This window comes from Schistocerca serialis, chromosome 1 (genome assembly GCF_023864345.2).
Source record: "Schistocerca serialis cubense isolate TAMUIC-IGC-003099 chromosome 1, iqSchSeri2.2, whole genome shotgun sequence".
Taxonomy (NCBI): domain Eukaryota; kingdom Metazoa; phylum Arthropoda; class Insecta; order Orthoptera; family Acrididae; genus Schistocerca; species Schistocerca serialis.
The window spans coordinates 397472618-397493624 of record NC_064638.1 but is presented as its reverse complement, the minus strand read 5'-3'; the positions used below and the strand labels follow the sequence as shown (position 1 = coordinate 397493624).

At 37.5% G+C, this 21007-nt stretch overlaps 1 protein-coding gene across 4 annotated transcripts in view; it reads right to left on the bottom strand.

Moving 5' to 3' along the window:
• LOC126471633 (metastasis-associated protein MTA3) overlaps window positions 1–21007 on the bottom strand; it is a 228201-nt gene that overhangs the window by 30623 nt on the left and 176571 nt on the right. For all 4 annotated transcript variants that reach the window (XM_050099878.1, XM_050099871.1, XM_050099877.1 and 1 more), the window contains exons 4-13: window positions 17199–17395; window positions 16049–16166; window positions 12031–12233; window positions 11752–11940; window positions 11507–11640; window positions 11295–11398; window positions 10924–11040; window positions 7791–7841; window positions 7055–7119; window positions 6514–6739 (exon numbers count right to left, since the gene is read on the bottom strand). In XM_050099878.1, coding sequence (XP_049955835.1) covers window positions 6514–6739; window positions 7055–7119; window positions 7791–7841; window positions 10924–11040; window positions 11295–11398; window positions 11507–11640; window positions 11752–11940; window positions 12031–12233; window positions 16049–16166; window positions 17199–17395 — 1404 coding nt within the window. The remainder of the gene's footprint in view (window positions 1–6513; window positions 6740–7054; window positions 7120–7790; window positions 7842–10923; window positions 11041–11294; window positions 11399–11506; window positions 11641–11751; window positions 11941–12030; window positions 12234–16048; window positions 16167–17198; window positions 17396–21007) is intronic.

Below are 21007 nucleotides of genomic sequence, written 5' to 3'. Positions count from 1 at the left end.
TGGTGTGGGATCCTAGCTAGTATGGATTAACGGAGTACATCAGGAGTGTTCACAGAAGGGAGCATGTTTTAGCTTATCAAGAAATAGGGGAGAGAGTGTCACAGAGACGATACAAAATTTGGCGAGGACATCACTACAAGAAAGGTGTTTCTCATCGCAACGGGATCGTCTCATGAAATTTCGATCACCAACTTTCTCTTCCAAACGTGAAAATATTTTGTCGATGCCACACTACATACGGAGAAATGATCGTCATAATAAAATAAGGGAAATCACAGCTTGCATGGAAAGATACAGCTGTTTGTTTTTTCCCATGTGCTGTTTAAGAGTTGAATAATACAGAATTATTGCGAAGGTTATTCGATGAACCCTCTGCCAGGCACTTAAGTGTGATTCATGGAGTATCCATGTCAGTGTAGATGAAGATCTACCTGCCCTGGTAAATGGCTTTCAGTATTTCATGTGAGAAAAGTGTGAGTTGTGTCCCATATGATCTATGTTTTCGAATTAAAAACTGACTGGCTTGAAGGAGGTCTTCTGTACGAGCTACAAGGTCCGTTAGAAAAGTATCCGACCTTTGGCCAGGAAAAAAGAAAAACTGGCTTACCTGCTACATTGGATGCCTGATCACCCTCAATGAAGTCTCTTGCCTGAAATTGCATTCCTTTCAATGACCCTGGGAGTTTGGGGAATAGCCAGAAGTCACAAGGGGCCACATTAGAAGAGTAAGGAGCCTGATGAAGCACAGGAATCTGGTATTTTGCCAAAAGAGTCTGAATCAAATGCGATAATGTGCTCAAACATTGTTGTTATGGAGGCACCAATTTCCTGTTGACCGCAAGTCCAGTCTCTTGTGCTGCACAGTGTCGCATAGGTGGTGGACTACATCCCTGTAGTAGTCTTTGATGATTGATTTACCCTGTGGTGCGTACTTGTGGTGTACCATACTGCGGGAGTTAAAGGAATGAGTCAGCATCACTTTGTTGTTGTACACTTGGCGGGCCCTCTTTGGCCTTGGTGATGAGGAATGCTTCCACTGTGACGACTGATTTGGTTTCCATGTCATGATTATGGTGTTCACAAAGTTGGAGTCACTGTGGAGTCCAGCATGTCCTGTGGGACTTCAACATGAAGTTGCTTTAGCTCCACGAACAGTAATTTCAGCACAAATTTCGCCAACACTCTCTTCATGGCCAAATGTTCGGTTACAATGGATGTGTCAGAAACTGGTGATGCCCATCTCTTGCACAATTTCTCTGATAATCACACAATGGTTTCACCTCACCACACAGCATTCACTTTGGGAATGACATGGTCATTCTGATACCCAATCATGTGTGACTCGCTCTCCACTGGAGTGCAGCTGTCTTTAAACCAACTGTACCACTCCTTAATCTGTGTGATGCCCACAGCATTGTCACTGAAAGCCGTTTGAGTTTTCCAAATGGTTTCCACTTGGCTGTCACCCAGTTTCTTGTAAAACTTAATGCAATAGCACTACTTCAGTCGTCCCATCATTTCCATTTCAATGAAAAACTGATGCAAGCACTACACACTACCTCACTCAACTGTTTCTTGCCAGCAACTGATGCTACTGAGGAGTGGGAAAAATTCACGCAAGCACACAAAGGTTCAAGCTTGAGTCAGCAAGCGTGCTAGGTTCAAATCCATCAGGTTTGTGCAAAAAAAAAAAAAGGAAGGTCAAATACTTTTCTAACAGGCCTTGTATCTCATTATGTTTGAAGTCAGAATATGGTCTAAGATTCTACAAGAAATAGATGTCAGGGATACTAAACGGTAGTTTTGTGGATCGCTTCTACTGCCCTTCTCATATGCATATGCAAGCTGTGCTTACTTCCTTCCAGTTACTGGGCACAGTTTCTTGTTCGAGGGTCTACGATAAATTGCAGTTAACAAAGGAGATAAGTCAATTGCGAATTGAGTATAAAATCTGACAGGGATTCTGTCATGCCCTGGGGCTCCATTCAATTTTAACAGTTTCAGATGTTCTCCATGCCACTGACACCAAAACCTATTTTACTCATCTTCTCAGTGGCACGAGAATTAAATTGGGACAATACTACTGAGTTTTTCTTTGTAAAGTAACATTTGAAAATGTAGTTAAGCATTTCTGTTTTTGTTTCGCTATTTACAGTTTCAGTTCCTGACTCATCCATGAGTGTCTGGACACTAGCTTTGAAGCCGCTAACTGGCTTTCCATATGACTAGATGTCGTAGTTGCTCTATGTGCTGCTACCCTGAGTCAAAAGTTTCAACTTCCTCACTGAGCAATGATACTATTGTTTCTCTGTCTAGTTTGCTGAATATATCAATCTTTCTGCTTGTTTCAGATGCCCTTTGTGTTTTGGCATTCATTGTTGCTATAAGTGCTTCATGGTCACTGACACCAGTTTCAATATGGACTTCCTCAAAGAGGTCAGTTATGTTTGTTGCCATTAGGTCTAATATACCACAGGTGGGGTACTGAACATCTGTTCTGGGTAGTTTTTAGAGAAGATATTTAGTAATGTCTCACAGTATATCTTCTCACACTCATCAGTAATGGAACTATAATTATCCCAGTTGATTGCTGGATGATTAAAGTCTCATCCAATGAGTACAGCATCATTAGGGAATGTATGTACAAGTAAATTGAGTTTCCTCTATAAGTTTTTTCAGTTACATCAGGAGGAGAATCTGAAAGTCGAAAGACAGATGTTATCCCGATTTTTTGCCCGCCCTTGGCACTGGCTCTTGCCCTTACAACCTAACAGGCTGCTTTGTTCTATGTTGGTGGAACTGAATTTCTTGTCTACTACGGCAAATACACCACTTCCATTTTTCATTTCCCTATCCTTTTGGTATACACTTAAATTTTCCACAAAGGTCCCACTACTGTTAACTTTAGGTATTAACCAGCTTTCTGTGCATAATGTTGTATGAGATTCAGTGCTTTTTAGGAGCACTTCAAACGCATTTTGTTGTGAATGCTTTGGCAGTTAATCGCTAGGATTTTAATACTCTCACCTGCAGAAGGCATTTCCTTGTACCTCACACTGAGTCTTCTAGCTCATCCCAGAACCCTCAGAGTCTCTGTTGAAGCCTTTCTCTTGCTGCAGAACCAGGGGGCCATGATCTGTTCTGGGGAAAATGTTGCAGATTGCGAGCTTCACTGAAACACTGTGAAAAAGCTGGTATTCTCAATTCTCTCTGCTAGTTGCCATAATTACTCAAGTATGACCTAGGAACCCAGATGACAGGCATCATCTGTTCCAACATACACCACAATCTGTAGTTGGTTGCATTCGGTTCCCTCAATAGCTGGCACAGTAGCCTCTTCAACATACTGAGTGTACGTAATGTTCCTTCCCATCCCCTGCTGCCACTTACTTAAGTAGTCAAGTTATTTCCCATATGTTCGAACTGCCAATGATTAATAGACCCCCTACTCATTTGTGTTTGGCTTCTCTTGACACAGGACAAAGCTGGTTTCCCTGGAACACATTGAGTGATTCATTGAGTGATTCCCACTAGCTCAGTTTCAGTTTCGGTGAAGGCAGCACACTCCACTTTTTTCCGAGAGGCATTGGTATAACACCGTGAGTCCCCCCCCCCCCCTGTATATGATGAGGAGACCCAACATTGATGCACCACTCACATCAAGTGGATGGGTAATGATGGGACTTTTCTTTCCTGCCGGAGAGACACTGTCTGCAGGAGAGGATAGAACTTGAGGTATCCTTAGTACCTCTGGTACACAACTGTTGGTAGCTCTCCCAACACATCCATTCACAGCCGCTTCCAATTGTTTGACAGATGTTTGGGTGATTTCCAGCTGACTGAAAACAGCAGTGGAGCTGCATAACACCTGGTGTAATGTTTTACAGAAAACTAAACAATTTATGCCTGGTGCAGCATTTTACTGAGTAGCAAACAAATAACTTTATACTGACCTTGCTGATTTTCTTTTACTTTATGAGTTTGATATGTTACAAATACAGGATGTATACGTGGACAAGGAAAAAAAATTGCCGGATTTTTCCCGGATTTCCTGGTTGAAAATACACTTTGTCCCGGGTGAAAATGCACATTTTCCGTGTTAAATGAGAGTATACTTTCCCTCGGCACTGTAAAACTCATCAATCGTTAGAATGTTTATGGTTTTCTACAGAGATGTAGAATTTGCCGGCACTTTAGGAAACGAAACCCAGGGGAAAAAAAAACACATTTTGAAAAGATCTTTGATGTGCAGCAACATGTAGGCTGCATTTCTTCGTTTTACGGAGGTATAAATTTGAATTCCACCAAACACTGCATGTTACTTTCCGATGCAATGAAATCGAGATTGAGACGCGCTTTTGTAAGCCAGTCATAGCTCACATAACGTGACCTCGGCAGCTGATGACAGCACAGGACACATAGGGTAGTCAACCAAGATCACTCTTAAGTAGCACGGACACACAGAAAGAAAAGTTAATGGTTTAAATTAATATACATAGTTTTGCTAGAAGAAAAACAAAGCTTTCACAAATAATATTGGTCTCGAAGATTAATAAGCTACAAGAGAAGCTAAGCTTCCACATATAATGCTGATCATTTTGCGCGTGTTACACTTTAAGATACATCACACAAATGTACCAGTAAAATTTTTAATAACGACATAAAGGTCTGATCTTCTGGGCTCGAAATTCTTCTACATGGTCATTCTCAAAGAGTTGATTTTTAGATGAGAGTTAAACGCTCTGTGATTTAAGAAATTCATCGTACATTCTCGCATATAGTTCATCTTGCGTAAAAGGAAATTTACTTTGAAAGTAACACTTTTCAAACCACCATTCGTAATATTTTTCTGTGACCTGCTAGAAATTGGTTCATTTCAGCAGTTGCCAGAGAGCGCCAGATAACAGGCGTCACTGCGCCTGCGCAGCTACGATGATTCAGGAAGCCCACACGTTCGTACGTGTAAAACATTAAAAAGATCTTGCATTATGTCATAAAAGAAACAAGACATAAAAGGATACTTCAGGAGCATCGGAAATTCGTGAACTATACTAAAATGCATAATTCGGCTTAAAATGCACAATCGTATGCCCAGATTCGGATGTAAATTTTCTTGAGTACCGGTACTGTATTATCTCGTGTTTGGTTCTTTATTATGGCATAATGCTATACGAGCCAGAAGATAGAAAACGTGCACTTGAAATGAAGTGAACAGTTGAAACTAGCCAACAGTGTGAAATTAAACACTTCGTTTCAAATAAATTGACTGCCTCAGCACAAAATATTAATAAAAGCCAAATCTCTTTAGCAAACTGACAAAAATAACTTCATTGTTCTGCAATGTGATTAATGCTTGACTGTCAGAAAGGTGAAACTAGTTACATATTTTGGCCTTCCGTAACTATGTGAACATATTTTAATTCATCTGGTGGCTCCCGGCCACAAAAATCCAATTTTTGTTTTCATTTAATGTGAGAGCAATAAACGAAGAGGAAACAGCAAAACCACTAAACGTAAATACAGGTGACGTGGAGACTACCCACCTCCCCACTACAACTCAAGACTGCTCTATGCATCAGCCCTGGATCTATAATGTTTCCGAATCGGAGCAACTAGATAGTGGCACCCAGCCACACATCTGTAGCCAGAAGCGGGAGAACGTACTACTCACAGGCGACTCAACTGCGCATGCGCAAGAGCCCACCCGCAACTGCTCAAATGAATCAAATGCAAACAGCTGTCATGTCACGCTCATCAGAGGCAATTTGTTGTTAGGAAGCACTGCATATTCTTCCTAAAGCCTTTGACACACTTTGGCTGGCAGACACTTGTATGAGCACTGTGTTTTGTTGTTGTAGATGGCATATTTCCTTTGCAACTTCAATTTTATTTTCGTTCCCCCCCCCCCCCCCCCCCCCCCCCTCTCTCGTTCACGTTTTTATGCTGCAGCATTGTTCTGCAGAAGCGGGATACAGTAATATCCTTCGTTAGAGTACTGGTTCTTACCAGTCAAAATCACAAAAATTTAATTGGTGACTAAAACAAGGAAAAGTTCCCGCAATTCTAAAAAATTCCCGGGTTTATCCCGGACGAAAAAATTCCCAGATCGTATACACCCTGAAATATTATCTGCAGTCTTTTGGAATTTAAGTAATTTATAACCAAAAACGTGGTCTCTATTATGGCAACAGCACAAAAAAAAAGTGTTTAAATCTTACGTCAAGCTTTTGTACCTAAGTTTCTGAAATGAATTCAGGTAATGCACATGATTTTATTCCAAGACAAAGGAAATGCTGGGAGTCTGCTTATATATGTAAGTAAACAAATGTGCAAATTGCATGGATTTTGTCATGCAGCTGACTTTGTCCTCCCTTTTACACTAGCATGCCAAAGATGACAATATCACATCTAGTTAACACCATATTATTTCAGGTTTTTATATCATTGGTCAAAAAGGAACTCGCAAATACCCAAGTTATGTAAAGAACATACTCTTAAAATAATACTGCTTACATTCCTGCTTGACGTGAGCAACATTGATAGGCCAGAAAGGCGCTCTGGCTGCATGGCGAGGTTGTATAATGTGCCTGCAAAGGCGACGAGAGAGTCTCGTCAATGGAGTCGTGCACAGGTAAAATGCTGTGCGGGTTTTCATGATGGGCCTCGGTGAACCAGAACGTATTGCCAAACCGTGAGCTGTGGCATAGTGCCTTGCCAAGTGTGCCTTCAGTTTGAACTCCTGAAATCACAAAAGCACATCTTTTGGTAAACTGGAAAAAAAAAGGAAAGCTTTTTTTAATTAACAGTATTCTGTTTGGATCACATGTCGACACAGCCATTCAATTGTTCTTAGAATATAGAGATTTTTAATTAAAGATCTTCCCCATACAAAGAAGTGATTTTCTTACATACATGCCAGGATTTCTAGAATATTTCTGCAGTTACTCTCTTTTCCCCATATTTAGCATAATTTTAGAGATTTTTTTAATCTTGTTTTTACTCAATATCACGCCAAAAATTATGAGTGAAAAAACGAAAAATATAAAGGACTTACTTTTCCACAATTCACTAAACTACACCTGTGTGGTCGATGAGAAGTCAAGTTTGATGGAGCTCTCTCTGTAACAAAATGATAGATTTTGTGATTACAAAATAGCTAGCCTGCATATAATATCGCCTTTTCACAATTTAGTTTATCTCTCTTTCTCCAGATATGAGATTAAATATTCACAAAAACTTACAGTTAATAATTTATTATTATCACACAAGTTGTACAAGCACCCGACATTTATAAGCTATTTCCTTCTGCTCACACAATATCTTTTAGGTAAGAGTGTTGCAACTGATTCTCACGATAACAGCTTTATAAATAATAAGAGGGAGATGAGCAAGCCCAGTAATCTCAAGTCTATTAACAGTGAGATACACTGATATTTACTGTCAAATATAATTTATGTCCGATTCACATTTCAGAATTTAGTGGACTAACTTCAGTGACAGAACTACTTAGCTGCTATGATTTATCTCAGTCAATATCAAAACTACAATCTGAATGTCGTGAGTAAGAACTGCTGAAGAACACAAAAATAGAGACAGACAGATCTGACTACAATTTAGAGATAAAAATTCAGCAGAAAAAAAAGACTAATGACCCAAAAAATTGCAGAAACTGATCTGTCTCCGATGTGTTGATGTGGATGCTCATCAGCTTCATGTTTCCTGAACAATAAATAATATTGCTATCTTTTCATTTATAAGCAGTACCACTAATGAATATTATAAATGATTACCATCATCAGACATGTTTCCAGACTTCTTTTTACTGTCAGGGTCATTTTCTCCTGCGGACACAAAAAGGAGACACAATATCAAAAATGAAATAATGCACTAAAAACTTTTCTAGTGATGATATAAGGTTAGAATGGAATATTAATACTTCAGTGCATGCTTAACGTAGAACAAGCATGTGTCATAGGTCTAATTTCCAGAGATATTTCATAGGAATCAACATTCTACTCCAATGTTCAATGTTACACTAAAACAGCGCTCTGAATGGAATTTCAAAAGAGTGCAACAAGAAACAAAAACTTATACTGTGGAATTTAGTTATAAGCTCTTTCAAAAATTATTGATCTTAATAATTAAATAGAACAGAAGGAAATAGTAAGAAGTTGCTGTGGATCACAAATTAACAAACCATTTGTAGGGACAAGCACCCACAATAAGCTATAAATGAAGATTATGGGTAAATAAAGGCTAATTTACAAGAAGACACTAGGTTCCAAAACTCACTTCATGAAAATACTTTTTCGAAACTGATCTGTAGGCACAGTGACGCCACAGTACAGTTCAGTTAAGTCGTGTTGTATCTTACTCATGTCTGAAATGAAAGTTTTGACAACTGCATGAGTAATGGTTGAGTTAACACTTGCCCACATGGAATACTCCCCACTTCTGGATCGACAAAAGTCTGCTAACTCCGGTCTGCTCATGTTTTGTGTCTGGCCACTGCCAAAGTAAGTGACCTAATACAGAACCTTGCATCCGTAGCCGAAGTGACTGTTGTGCCATGTTCCGTTGTGTCGCAAATTAATACATCTCTTGATAAGCTGGCGAGGCAAACATTAAAGTACACAGGAACACTTTGAGAAGAATTCAGAATTTTTGCAAAGATAATCCTGTGAAATCACCAGGGACTCCCAGTAATTCAAATTTTTCAGTTAAACAGTGATTGGAAATTGTCTTCCCCATTGTCTGAATTACTTTAAAATTGTCATTTTGCTTGTGAGTAAAAGCACTATTATTTGCCGTAGGAACTACTGGTACTGTTTGCCTTACAAGGAGAAGAACCCAGAGGTGGGATGGAATTTTTGAAACCACCTATGCAGTTGAGCAGATTATGGTCCCAGGCATTATATCACACTCTGCAATTATTTACCTGTTATTTGCAAGTAATACGTAACATTGCATTTCCTGTGATCCACTAAATGACTAAAGCTGCAATAACAACACCAATTTCTGAACCCCCTCTTTTGCATAGTAGTTCACTTTTTTGGCTGGTATACTCCCACGTGTCACTTTTTAAATATCTTTATAGAAATGACTGTCATCATTATTTTAATTCAATTAATTGCTGATGCAATGTGAATATGGTTCTCCCAAATCTTCCTGGAAAGACAGACATTGTGATGAACAACACTCCATATGGACAAGTGGACAAACGTGATATGAAGAGAAAGGCCACACAGTTGACTACTAGCTACCCTATGTTGAAATGCGGTGGAACTGGCATGGGCAACAATGAAATGGTAGTTTAGAAAGCTCAACATTTCATGAGGCACGTCCAATGACACTCTGTTTAAGATTGCCAAGGAATTCTTTTAGTAACAGCTGATGACTGGGAAGGGTGCTGAAGGAAGGTCCAACAACTGGAAGAAGACTATACTAGAGTCACAAAGGTGCTGTTGAACCCATTAATAAACAAAATCATTATTGAAACTGGGGAATCACATTAAAGTAATGATAATAATGAATTATGCACAGGTGAGAAATATAACAAGACTGATTCTAAAAGCTTTAAGTTTGCTTACAATTCAGAATTACATATGGCAATAAATTTTGAAAATTTTAATCATTCTTTTTTGTGCCATGGGAACTGATGGGGAATTAGTAGCAACAAGCATCACCACTGAAGACTAAACTATCAATCTTGATTTCATGAATCCTGTATGCTTTTGTTAGGCTCCTGTGTCAACTTTTACTTTCACGGAGGTGTTACATGCAGCGGCTGGCAGTTGGTAAGAGGCCAATAGAAGACACTTGTCAATGCCACTTGAAGCATAAATCAATATGTGAACAGACATGTGGTGCCAGCAGTTTGTGACATAAGCATGGCTAGAGTCCCCCCACCCCAACCACCCACCCCACGCTATGCCTGTATGCTGGGAGCCAGTGAGCAAACCTTGCTTCCTCCACTTCCCACAGAAATCATTCATCTCCTTATGAGCAGACTAAGATACTCAAGAATGGAACGATTTCTTCTGTTCTCAACTTCATATTGTTCCTATGCTGCTGATATGACATCTAGCCTCAAAAACATGTGCAACTAAAAGTTCCATGTCATCGAAGTTCAGACAAGCTGGAACTGCTTTGTTTCACCAACAACTTGTGCCACTACATGCTGCGCCTGTTCAGTGGCCTGGAAGCGTAGTTCACGAAACCTAGAGTCGTCGCGTAAACTCTTTTCATCCTTTATCTAAACTTATTCAAATGTGTGGATGGAGGGTTGTGGAGTAGCTTCCCTTTAATGAAGCCTTATTTCATCCTTTCCTCCTTGCTTGGCATTAACTGTAGTAACAGGAATTAGTAATTGGAGATTTCTCAATCTCATCATCACACAGACATGCATTCCTGAAACCTTTAGCTATTCAAATTCTGAAGATTTATTTTACACAAATATTTGTTTGTAGAGCTTTATTTAATTTCCTACCAAATCTGACTGTTCATTAGACAATAATTTATCAACACAAGTTTTGTTTTTAAAGAACTCTTACCAATTATATACCTAGTGCATCTAGTAATAAATTGAAAGCAACTACCAAATATTAAAATAATTTACTAAGGCCAATATTAAACTACTTGTACCGTTAATGTTTTTCTACATGTACCTGTCAGAAAATAATTTGGTTGTTTTGTCAACCAACAGCTTGATGAAACTGCAATGTTACTTTAGAATACTGTGTATAAATCTAGAATGATTTCCAAGCAACACTTCTTCAGTTGCATACATGTTTTTTGTGCATCACTATCTTCCCCTCAAAGTTTACTCTTTTGGTTTTATTGTATTTAAAAATGAAAATTTAAATTTATTTTCTTTACAATGTGATTCAAAATTCACTATATCCAAAATTAGGGATGCCTTACCAATTCTTGATGGTACTTTGAGTCCACCGTACTTCTTCCAATACAGCCAACAGTTGTGACACAGCTTACACTGCATGTGCGATGGTCCCCAGGCATACCACTGGCTTGAGACTGTACCTAAATATAAGGGTACACTTCCTATTAGAAAGAAACCACCCTCTCTCTGCCAGTAAAGTAAAATGTCATGCAACACTGACAACGAAAGATACAAATTCCTCATTTCTTCTGCATACTTCACATAAATATGGTATAAAGGTAAGTTATACTAAACATGAGTATCTCTACAGAAACAGTATTTCAGTTTGTTTTACAGTAACAGATGCAAAAATTTTATATTTAAATGCAAAACAAACACATATAATTGACAGTACCACTGCAGGATTCACAGGCTTTCCCACCAACAGCAGCTTCACCATTACTGCTACCATTAACAACATTCTTATTGTTGTTAATTACAGCTGGATTGGGTTTGTTGCTGCAAACACAATAAAAGAATAAATTAAAATTTTGGAGAAGGTACAAAATAAAGAGTAGTAAAGTTGTCCTTGACAGTTTTGAAGTATTATGTGGGACTAATACTCACTAGTTTGGAATGTAAACCTGTTTTAGTTTAGATTCTGCTTCGACAGCTTTCACCCGCTTCTGCTGCACGTAACGATCTGTGGTTTTCCACATATAATAATACTCTATAATATTTTTCAAAGTCTTCCACGGAAGCTGGAACAGAAGTGTTCACAATAAGCCAAACAAAACGTACATAAAAATTAGTTTGTGAGTTGCTGAGTAACATAAGATGGGAAAACAGGAATTCATTTTCAAGTAACTCACAAAATCTTGCCGAATATCGTTGAAGTCTTTTCCATATTTTTCAAGAGCCTCTTCAAAAAGATTTGCCTCAGATGCAGACCATTCTTCCATTTCATCACGACATAGTACAGGACCGGTAGATGGAATCAGTGAACTAATAGCTTCTGCTAAATTGTATGAATGTTTGTGTAGTGTATCCATTGCATGGAACTGAAATGAAGTAATGTATACCAATTCAACCATAATGTATTAAACACACAACTCAGCTTAAAATAAGTTTCAGCCCATGCAGGTTCTTACCAATGTGATATCTCTTGACGCTGCAGCTGCACTCATGTGAAGACTAGGCTGCTTCACAGAACTTGAACAGTCGAGTGCCCGTGCAAAGGTTCCAACCGATCTCGATATTACAAGAAATTGGTCAATTTGCCTATCATTCAGATGGTGATTTGGTGTCCATACCAATGTTTCTAATTCTTCTAGATTCCTTGTATCCTCTTCATCTGCAATTTACGAACAAATCTGAAATGACACTGACTATTGCTTCCTAATCATTATGTCTGACAATGACATCTGCAAGATCTTATATTTACAAGTAATAAGTAGTGTATGCATCACATTTTGTAGGCGAATAAATAAATCTTGGTAAGTAATGAGTGTGTGACTTTTCTAGGAATTGCATACATCAAATAAGAGTGAACTTAAGAGTGGAAACAAATACATATATTTTGTAATATTGACCAGAAATGTGCATGGTTTGAAAATTTTTCATTCAATAAAAGGCAAAAGTGCAATGCAGTCCACAACTTCTCAGGATACAACAGGAAGAGAATTCTTCCTGCATTGTGACTTAAGTTTGTGTTCGGAGAAACTCGATTTTCTTGGACCAGTACTTGAGCAAATGGACAAAATATATCAACTTACAAAAAATATAGAATTTATCCTTGTCAAGATTAGCATCATATGGGCTAACTGACCTTTTCTTGGCGTGAATAAAACAGTTTGGAGGTTTCAATAGAACAACATTCTTTATTGTGGTAACAATGTCTGCCAAACAGATTGGACAAGCGGTTACTCTTTAAATTCAGTAGGAAACAAAACATTTAACTCACAGGCGAAACATTCTGTGAGGGTGCATATAACTCAGAATGGGGCAAGTCAGAAAAACAGTCGTTGATGCTGCATCCCTGGGTGACTGAATCAAGGATGGAACATACAAAATCATATAAAAATTCACAAAATCACATAAAAATTCGGATGGCAAAGAATAAACAACACAAGATAATGTAAAAGCGTATTATGAAACACAGCGTCCCTGGTGGTTGGCACGAATGCTGTTTGACAGCTGCAGCTTATTTGTTATCATACACCACAAGATTGCACCACTGAACAAAATGGTATCGCAGTTGGTGCGAACTCCGTAGCACATGAAACATCCTAAATTCAGCAAGCTCTGTCAATGTTGCAAATGGTGAACAATTTGAATAAATTAATTCATAGCAAAAACTCCAAATAGTTATCAAATCATTGTGGACCTATATGATTTGTCTTAACCTACTGCACTATGAAGCTCATTCTTATCACTGTGCGATACACATAGCCTGTTCTCTGCAGTCCCTCACTGTTTCTGTGATCTTCATGTTAAAGTTTACACTGATTATTAATCATGCTGTGGAGAAGTATGTGCTGAGTAAGCAGATTAAGAACGGAAAAGACCCAGCATGGTTTACTAAAAAAATTTGGAAAATGCTGAGGAAGCAGAGGTCAAAAACCAATGTGGAAATGTCGAAAGGAAAAAGTTAATAGAAGAGACTTGCACATGATAGAATAGAGCAGAGAACTGCATTAAACCAGTCTTCAGATTAAATATGACAGCATGTATAAAAAGATTAGAATGTGGATCATACAAAAACTTTCGCTGCCATACCTTAATGACCATTTTTGCAGAGAACTCAAGAAAACTCTGATCCTACGTCAAACAAATGTTTGTATCCAGTCACTCGTTGACCAGTCTGGTGTGGTAATAGAAGACTGAAAAAGGAAAGCTGAAGTTTTAAATTTCATGTTTAAAATATCATTCACATAAGGAATCATACAGATATACCATAATTCGACCAATGCCCAGACCCCCGTATGGAGGGCATAGAAACAGGCATATGTAGCATTAAGAAGCAACTGAAAAGAGATGGAAACAAATAAGTCATCAGCTCGCATGGGATCCCAATTTGGTTCCTCCAGAGAGTACTTTCTTTGCAGCACTCGCACCTTACTTAGCTTGTATTTATTGCGAATATATAGCCCAGGGCAAAGTATCAAGTGACTGGAAAAAAAGCGCATATAAGAAGGGCAGAAGAAATTACTGACCAATATTATAACATCGTTTAGCTGTAGAATTTGAATATAACAAATTCTTCTTCTTGTCCTCAATGGATGACTTAAAGAATGTCCAAATATATGGACCAGGTTCTCAGATATGTGAGTGGCTTGAAGACTTCTGAAGCAATAAACTCAGTATGTTGTCCTTAATGGCCAGTGTATTGTCAGGAGTGCCCCAGGGAAGTGTGGTAGGATTACTTCTTGCTCTCTAAATACATAAATGATCTCATGGATATGGTGACCAGCAATCTGTGAATGTTTGCTGATGACACTGTAGTATATGGGGAAGTATTGCAGTTTAGTGGCTGTAGAAAGATACAGGATGCCTTGGACAGAATGTCTATTTGAAGTGATGAATGGCAGCTTGTTTTAAATGTAGAAAGATGTAAGTTAAAGCAAATGAGTAGGAATAACACTCTGTACTGTCCAAATAGAGCAGTAAGGAGTTGCTGCTTAACAAAGTAGCATCAGTTAAATACCTAGGTGTAATGCTGGAAAGTGATACAATATGGAACAGGCTGTAGTCGAGTTGGCGTGAGTTGATTCCTGACAGCTGCAGTACCATAATATAATTTTGTAAATGTCTGTATGACGATACCTCAGTGCTGTCATAGGTCTACAGATGGTTACTGTTTTCACTTTCAGCCACTTGCTGAGGGAGGACAGTAGTAGAGAAGGCAAATAGTTGACTTCTGTTTATTGAGAGAGTTTTAAGGAAGTGCCGCTCATGTACAGAGGAGGAGACCAGGTATAGAACACTAGTGTGACTGATTAGTGAATACCGATGAAGTGTTTGGGGTACTCACTAGATTGGACTTAAGGAAGGAATCGAAGCAATTCAGAAGCATGCTGCTAGGTTTGTTACCAGTATGTTCGATCAACTCATGTTGATGCTTCATAAACTCAAATGTGAACCCCTGGAAGGAAAACTTTCTTTTCACAAAACACTTGAGAAAATTTAGAGAATGGGTATTTGCTGCTACTGCAAAACAATTCTAGTGCCACCAACATATAGATGGTTTTCTTTTCTTCCCCCACCTCCATTTGCGAGTGGAACAGAACCAGAAATGAACAGCAACAGTACATGGTACTCTCTGCTATACAACATACGATGGCTCGCAGAGCAGATCAAACTGCTTCATTAAACAACCACTTCATTTACGAGTTTTATTAGTTCTCTACAAAAGTATGGCACATAACTGACTTTCTTTGATACTTAATACCACTGAATTCATTACAGAAACTTAAAACTAAGAAAAGGTATATTTGCACAGAAAATAAATGCCAGACTAAAATTTAAAAGAATTTATTCATAGAATAACAGCAGCAGTGCATACAGACCTGTAACTTACATTTAACAGGCATCCCTGTTCCCTAAATACAACGTGTACATTACTAGTTCTGAATCCAAAAGACAGAAAAGCTGCATCTCCACAGAAGAAATACTTTCGCTGAACATTGTTAGTTCTATCTATACCTCTACATATACTTTTCCATAATCTTCTTTGCATACAACTGTGCAAATGGGAATTCATAACAGGGCAATCAACAGGACTCTTTTTCTGCACAGAAGAACTACTACTGAAAAACACTCCTCGTATCAATGAACTTTTAGGTTGGACGCAGGGCACTGGGGCTGTTGACTTTGCAGACACTTCAGCTTAATTGCTGTCTCATAGTTTTAATCTGTGACAAACGTTCGTGTCACATATCAAAATGCAATATAGTGACCAACTTAAAATTTTTTATTCAGTTGAAGCACTACAATAAAATAGAATTTTAATCATTTCAATGCACAGCTGTACCTGCCAGGGTAATATATAGCTTAATGTAGTCTGTACATTGCATATCAAGCTTCACAAAATGCTGTATTTGTTTTAAGGGATCCATTTTTAAATACTGCTGTAGCTGACTAACTACTGGATTAAGCTAGACATCTAACCTTCTCTAAGCAGAGGTGTTGGTTCTGCTTGGTATCTGCTACCGACTCTTATCTCCCCCTTGTCTGCAAGAAGTGTTTTGTGTGTTGGATCAAATACCAGACAATAGAAGAAAGTATCCTGGAAAGAAGAGACAAAGAAACACAATTTGAAACATTTATTTTTTTATTGTTAAAATACTATAAAAGAGTATTGACAAAACAACCAAAAATATAGACATACAACTTTAATGACTAAATGATCGTGTTAATATAATATTTCCACAATCTTTCAGAATCACAAGTTACTCTTGTTAGGCACATAAGAAATAAGTGAAGTCTAGGAATGGTGTACTGTCAAGGATAGCAAGCACTAAACAGGATAGCAAGAACAAAACTTTAGAATCTAAATGAATTCAACCCTCTTGTCAATTTATTTATTCCATTTTGCATTTACTTTACTAATAATGAATGACATGCCTGTATCTCATTTTTCCTGGTGTAGTACTGGCTTTGTAAAAGTAACCTATTTCTTGATCAATACGTTGTCTCAAAAAATTGTTAGATCCATAATGGAATGAAACAATAGCCTATTTGGGATTAAAAGGCATAGTTAAAATTTGGCTACTTTTGGTAAATAAAAACCTGATTAGAAATTCAGCATTCGAAACTAAAAACATATTTATTTTACAACCAAGTGATACTGTATCAGTACAGTAATCTATGCAATATCTCCTACTTAACAAAGGCACCCCTACAGCTCCAAATTGACACATACTGCTCACCAAGTAGAAGACTTAACACAGAAAGGCTATAAATTTCTATGTTCATTAATGTAAAATAATTATGACACAACTTATGCAGGTGAATGGAAATGAGAAAACTTTGCTTCCTAAGTAGAGTAGAAATACTGATGGTAGCTCTTCAATGTTTAAGATAATTTGGCTCTTTTTCATCACTGAAGAACAATTTCTGTGGCTACCCAAACTATGACAAAGACGCACCATATATTTTTTGTTTAAACCATTTACATTTTTCCAGACCAAAAATTATGTCCCATTCACGTAGTTTGTGATATATTTTGTTAGATATGTATTAGCCTGTAAAAATTGTTTCAAAAAACTTATTTTATAGAAAAAAGTCTTTTGAATTTGATGTATATATGGAGACTTACGTCTTTATTGAGATAGCTGAGCAAAGACTCAGTCTCATTTAGTAAGGTAACAGAACATTTCCCCCTAATGTGTGTGGCTGGTAGCGTTTCAACCTGACGTGACAGGAATAATTCTCTATGCTTTAGCTGATGACGCTGTTTTCCATTCAACAGCTGGTGATCCTTGTCACGGCTGTCACATTCCTCTTCTAAGGCACCTGCAAAACACAAAAACAACAAATTTAGACAACTGCCAAACACAAATGCTTCACTCAGTGTCAAATCCAAAAAAAATTACAACCAAAATAATTATTTCTGGTGCAAATCAAAAGGCAGAGGAGTGTGAAGAAGCTTTCATCATGTGTTCCCATACAACTGAGTACAGGTGTTCCCATACAACCGAGTACAGAAGTATCTATCTTCTCATTACAATATTAAGATACCGGAAGAGCTTAAAGTGTGATAAAAGTGACAGACAAAAATTAGAATGATGACTAGATTCATCCACAATAAAAATTCATTACCTATCAATGGCTTAATACATCCATACAGAAGGGAAAAAAAAGGTGGAACTCTTTCATGTCTAAGAAATATTGAAGTGAAATTCAGACACATTATGTTGTCAACATTTTGTCTACTTGCCTACATTTCTTCCCATTACAAACTGATTAAATCTTTCAAATGACATTTGATCTATTGCTCACTAATCCAAAAACAGGAAGTATTGAAGTAGAGATATAGAAGAGTGTGAGTTAATATAATTCGGTACTTACTGGTGTTACTAACAGTAGGACAGCAAAAGGAGTCAAAAGACACTTTTCAATTTTTACTTCCAAAATAATGAAATCAGTTTTTAATATCCTTCCACCCAACCTATTGACTTTTCCTCGTTTCTTCTACTTTCGGCAATAGTGCACTGCAATTTTATAAATTTTCATGATTTCATGGAAATTTCATGAAGTACACCTAGAACAGTGGGAGAAGTCAATCGATCCCTTGTGTAACTCTTTGTTAGAATACTGGTGTCCTCATTACTGCAAAGGTACATGCATTGCGTATTGTTTTGGTCAACGAACTCTGGCTCTAATGGTAATGTACATCTTGTCGGAAAGCTTTTCATGCTGGAAATTGTAACATAACTTTTCAGAAATGTTTCATGTGTAGCTCGTTACTCACCACACCAGTGAGTGTGGTTTTACTTTTTTTCTTATAATTACGTTGAGTCAGTGCGGTCTTACAAGAGAGGAGACTGTATATTCTCGATAACTTGGGTACTGAATCAGAAGGTGGCTTATCGAATTCAGTTGATGACTGTCTACCAGAGGCAACTGATTATTAACCTAGAAGAAGAGCTGCTTTGAATGTATTGAGGGAGACAGGATGCTCCACTGCATATGTCTGCCACAAAGGGATGACTCAAACATCAGTGCCCCCCTACTTCTTTTTGATTAATAAGTGCTCTAAAACACACAGAATCGAATACTTGGAATGAAACAAAAAATGTCACTTGGACAGTAACACTGGAGGACTTGAAGGCGGTGAATATTATCATGTATGCTGGAGGTACTTCTTGTTCTACAGGATTTTGTTTGAGACTTTTGGTCATGTTACTGGGGTCCTAATTTTATCAGGACAAAAAGACAACAGAAAGATTTCTCCGCTTTTATGGCAAGTCATCCTGATCACAATACATTCCTTATGAAATAGTCACTCTTATTTCTGAAATGCGGAATAACTTCAAACAAAACTGCCTCTGCTGTTACAATTCTGGTGAAAATATTACAGCTGATGTGCACTTACTTCCAAGTAAAGCAAGATGCAGGTCTATCCAGTTTATGACAAATATAACTTTACAAATATGATCACAATTTTTTGACGGTTGCAAATGTAGCATCCAAGAACATTTGCAAAACCTTTCTATACCTCGGTAAGAATTAGGAGAGTATGGTGTTCCTTGCCTCATGGAGTCATCTCTAAACCAAGAATGAATGTGACAACAGGTAAATCCTTTTCATCCCTTCAGGTTGCCACGAAACTTCAACATAAGAAAACATCATTAGTGGGAACAATGAAGAAGATTCACCGAAATCTCCCAAACTATGTGAAGAAGACTGATGAGACACGAGTGCACCTTGACAGCGTACCAAGTGAAAAAGATACTAATGTTATTAAAATACTTCTTATTCTAGTTTCAGAGCACAAAAATATTTATAAATCACAGTATTAATTTTGGTTGGTACTGATCATGTTCATCTTCTTCAAATATCAGCAGACAGACATACTGTGTCTGCACAGGCCTTAAGATGATCATTACTAATTGAAAGTAATAAATAGATTCATAAATATTTTCAGGGCACATAACTGGAATAAAAAATATATAAATATCTTACTAGATCACTGGCAAATTCTGCTCCAACTATGTCGCATCTCATGATGAATGTCATAATTCTCATAAAACTACATCTGAAAGTAACAGTGAACAAAGAGGGAAAGAAGAAACCCAAAGCTGTTACCTTTTATAATGTTATACAGCATGGTCTGGACATTGTATAGCAAATAATTCTCAATTATTCAACTAAAGTTGCCAGCAGGACATAGCTGATTCATGTCTTTTATAATATCCAACATATGGCAGTAATAAATGAGTGGATCAACTACAATCAAATAGTCAAAAATAATCTGAAAGGAAGGTGTTTATTCTTTTGCTGGTAAGTATTAATTTCAGTATTTCAAAACAAACAAGTGAAATAAATGAAGAATGTTAGGATCTTTAGAAATGTGCCACATTTCTGAGTAGCTGAAAGGAAAACATATAGGTTTAACTTTTTATCATTTTGTTGATTTTTAAAGTGTCTCATTAGGGGACCCCTTCCCACTGTTCTAAGACTGCCACTTTGTCTGCTGTTCTAGTACTGAATTAGTCATCAATGAAGCTGCTTTTGAAAATAACTGACCTGAGCTTCTGATGTTGGTTAATGTTTGGTAAACAAAGTGGTAGTTTTTTGTTTGTACAAAATAATTTACAAGAGGTAAAAGTCATAATAAAGTGTTATTTTGAAGGTAATTACATATTAGTGCTCTTATATAAAATTAAGCTCTATCATTAGACCACCAGCCAAAACATTCTGTTTCCTTTTGTTGCATACTACAATGAATTAAATGTCTAAATAATGTCTTCAGTTCTGACTACTTGGAACACAATGTTAACATCAAAACTGAGCTCAACATCAAAAGAAAAATTGCCCAGCAGGAAAAAGATAATCCACTACTCCGATGGTAGTGCTGCACAATAAAAACTGAAACAATGCTCAACACACACGACCTATTAAAATTTTGATGCAGAATGGCACTATTTTGACACTTCATATGGTTAAGGTGCTTTGATGGACTTTGGGGCGCTGTCAAAAGATGAGCTTATAAAGCAATTTTACAAGAGGAATGCTGGAAAAATTAAATAAGATTATTGCCCCAGTTGAATACTTTAAAAACCATCTAAGGGACTCTCTCATTCAGGTATTTGAATTTCAAGCTGCGATTAAGCCATCATCTACTGGTTAATCAAGTATGCAAACCATTTCTGAACAGCATACATGCTTAGAGGATTTGAATTCCACTGAAGCTTGATTGTTTACAATTGCCTTAACCAATAGTGGCAGTTCTCAAAGTTGGTGGGAAGTTGTTTGCATTTTTGAAAAGGACCATCAATCTAACAAATTTGAAGTTACAGCTTTTTGTCTACAAGAATCTGGTATTTCATTTTTCTATTCCTTATCTACAGCCTGGAAACTCAGATGTGCCAGCTAATCACATTCAGAGAAAGGATGCCTACT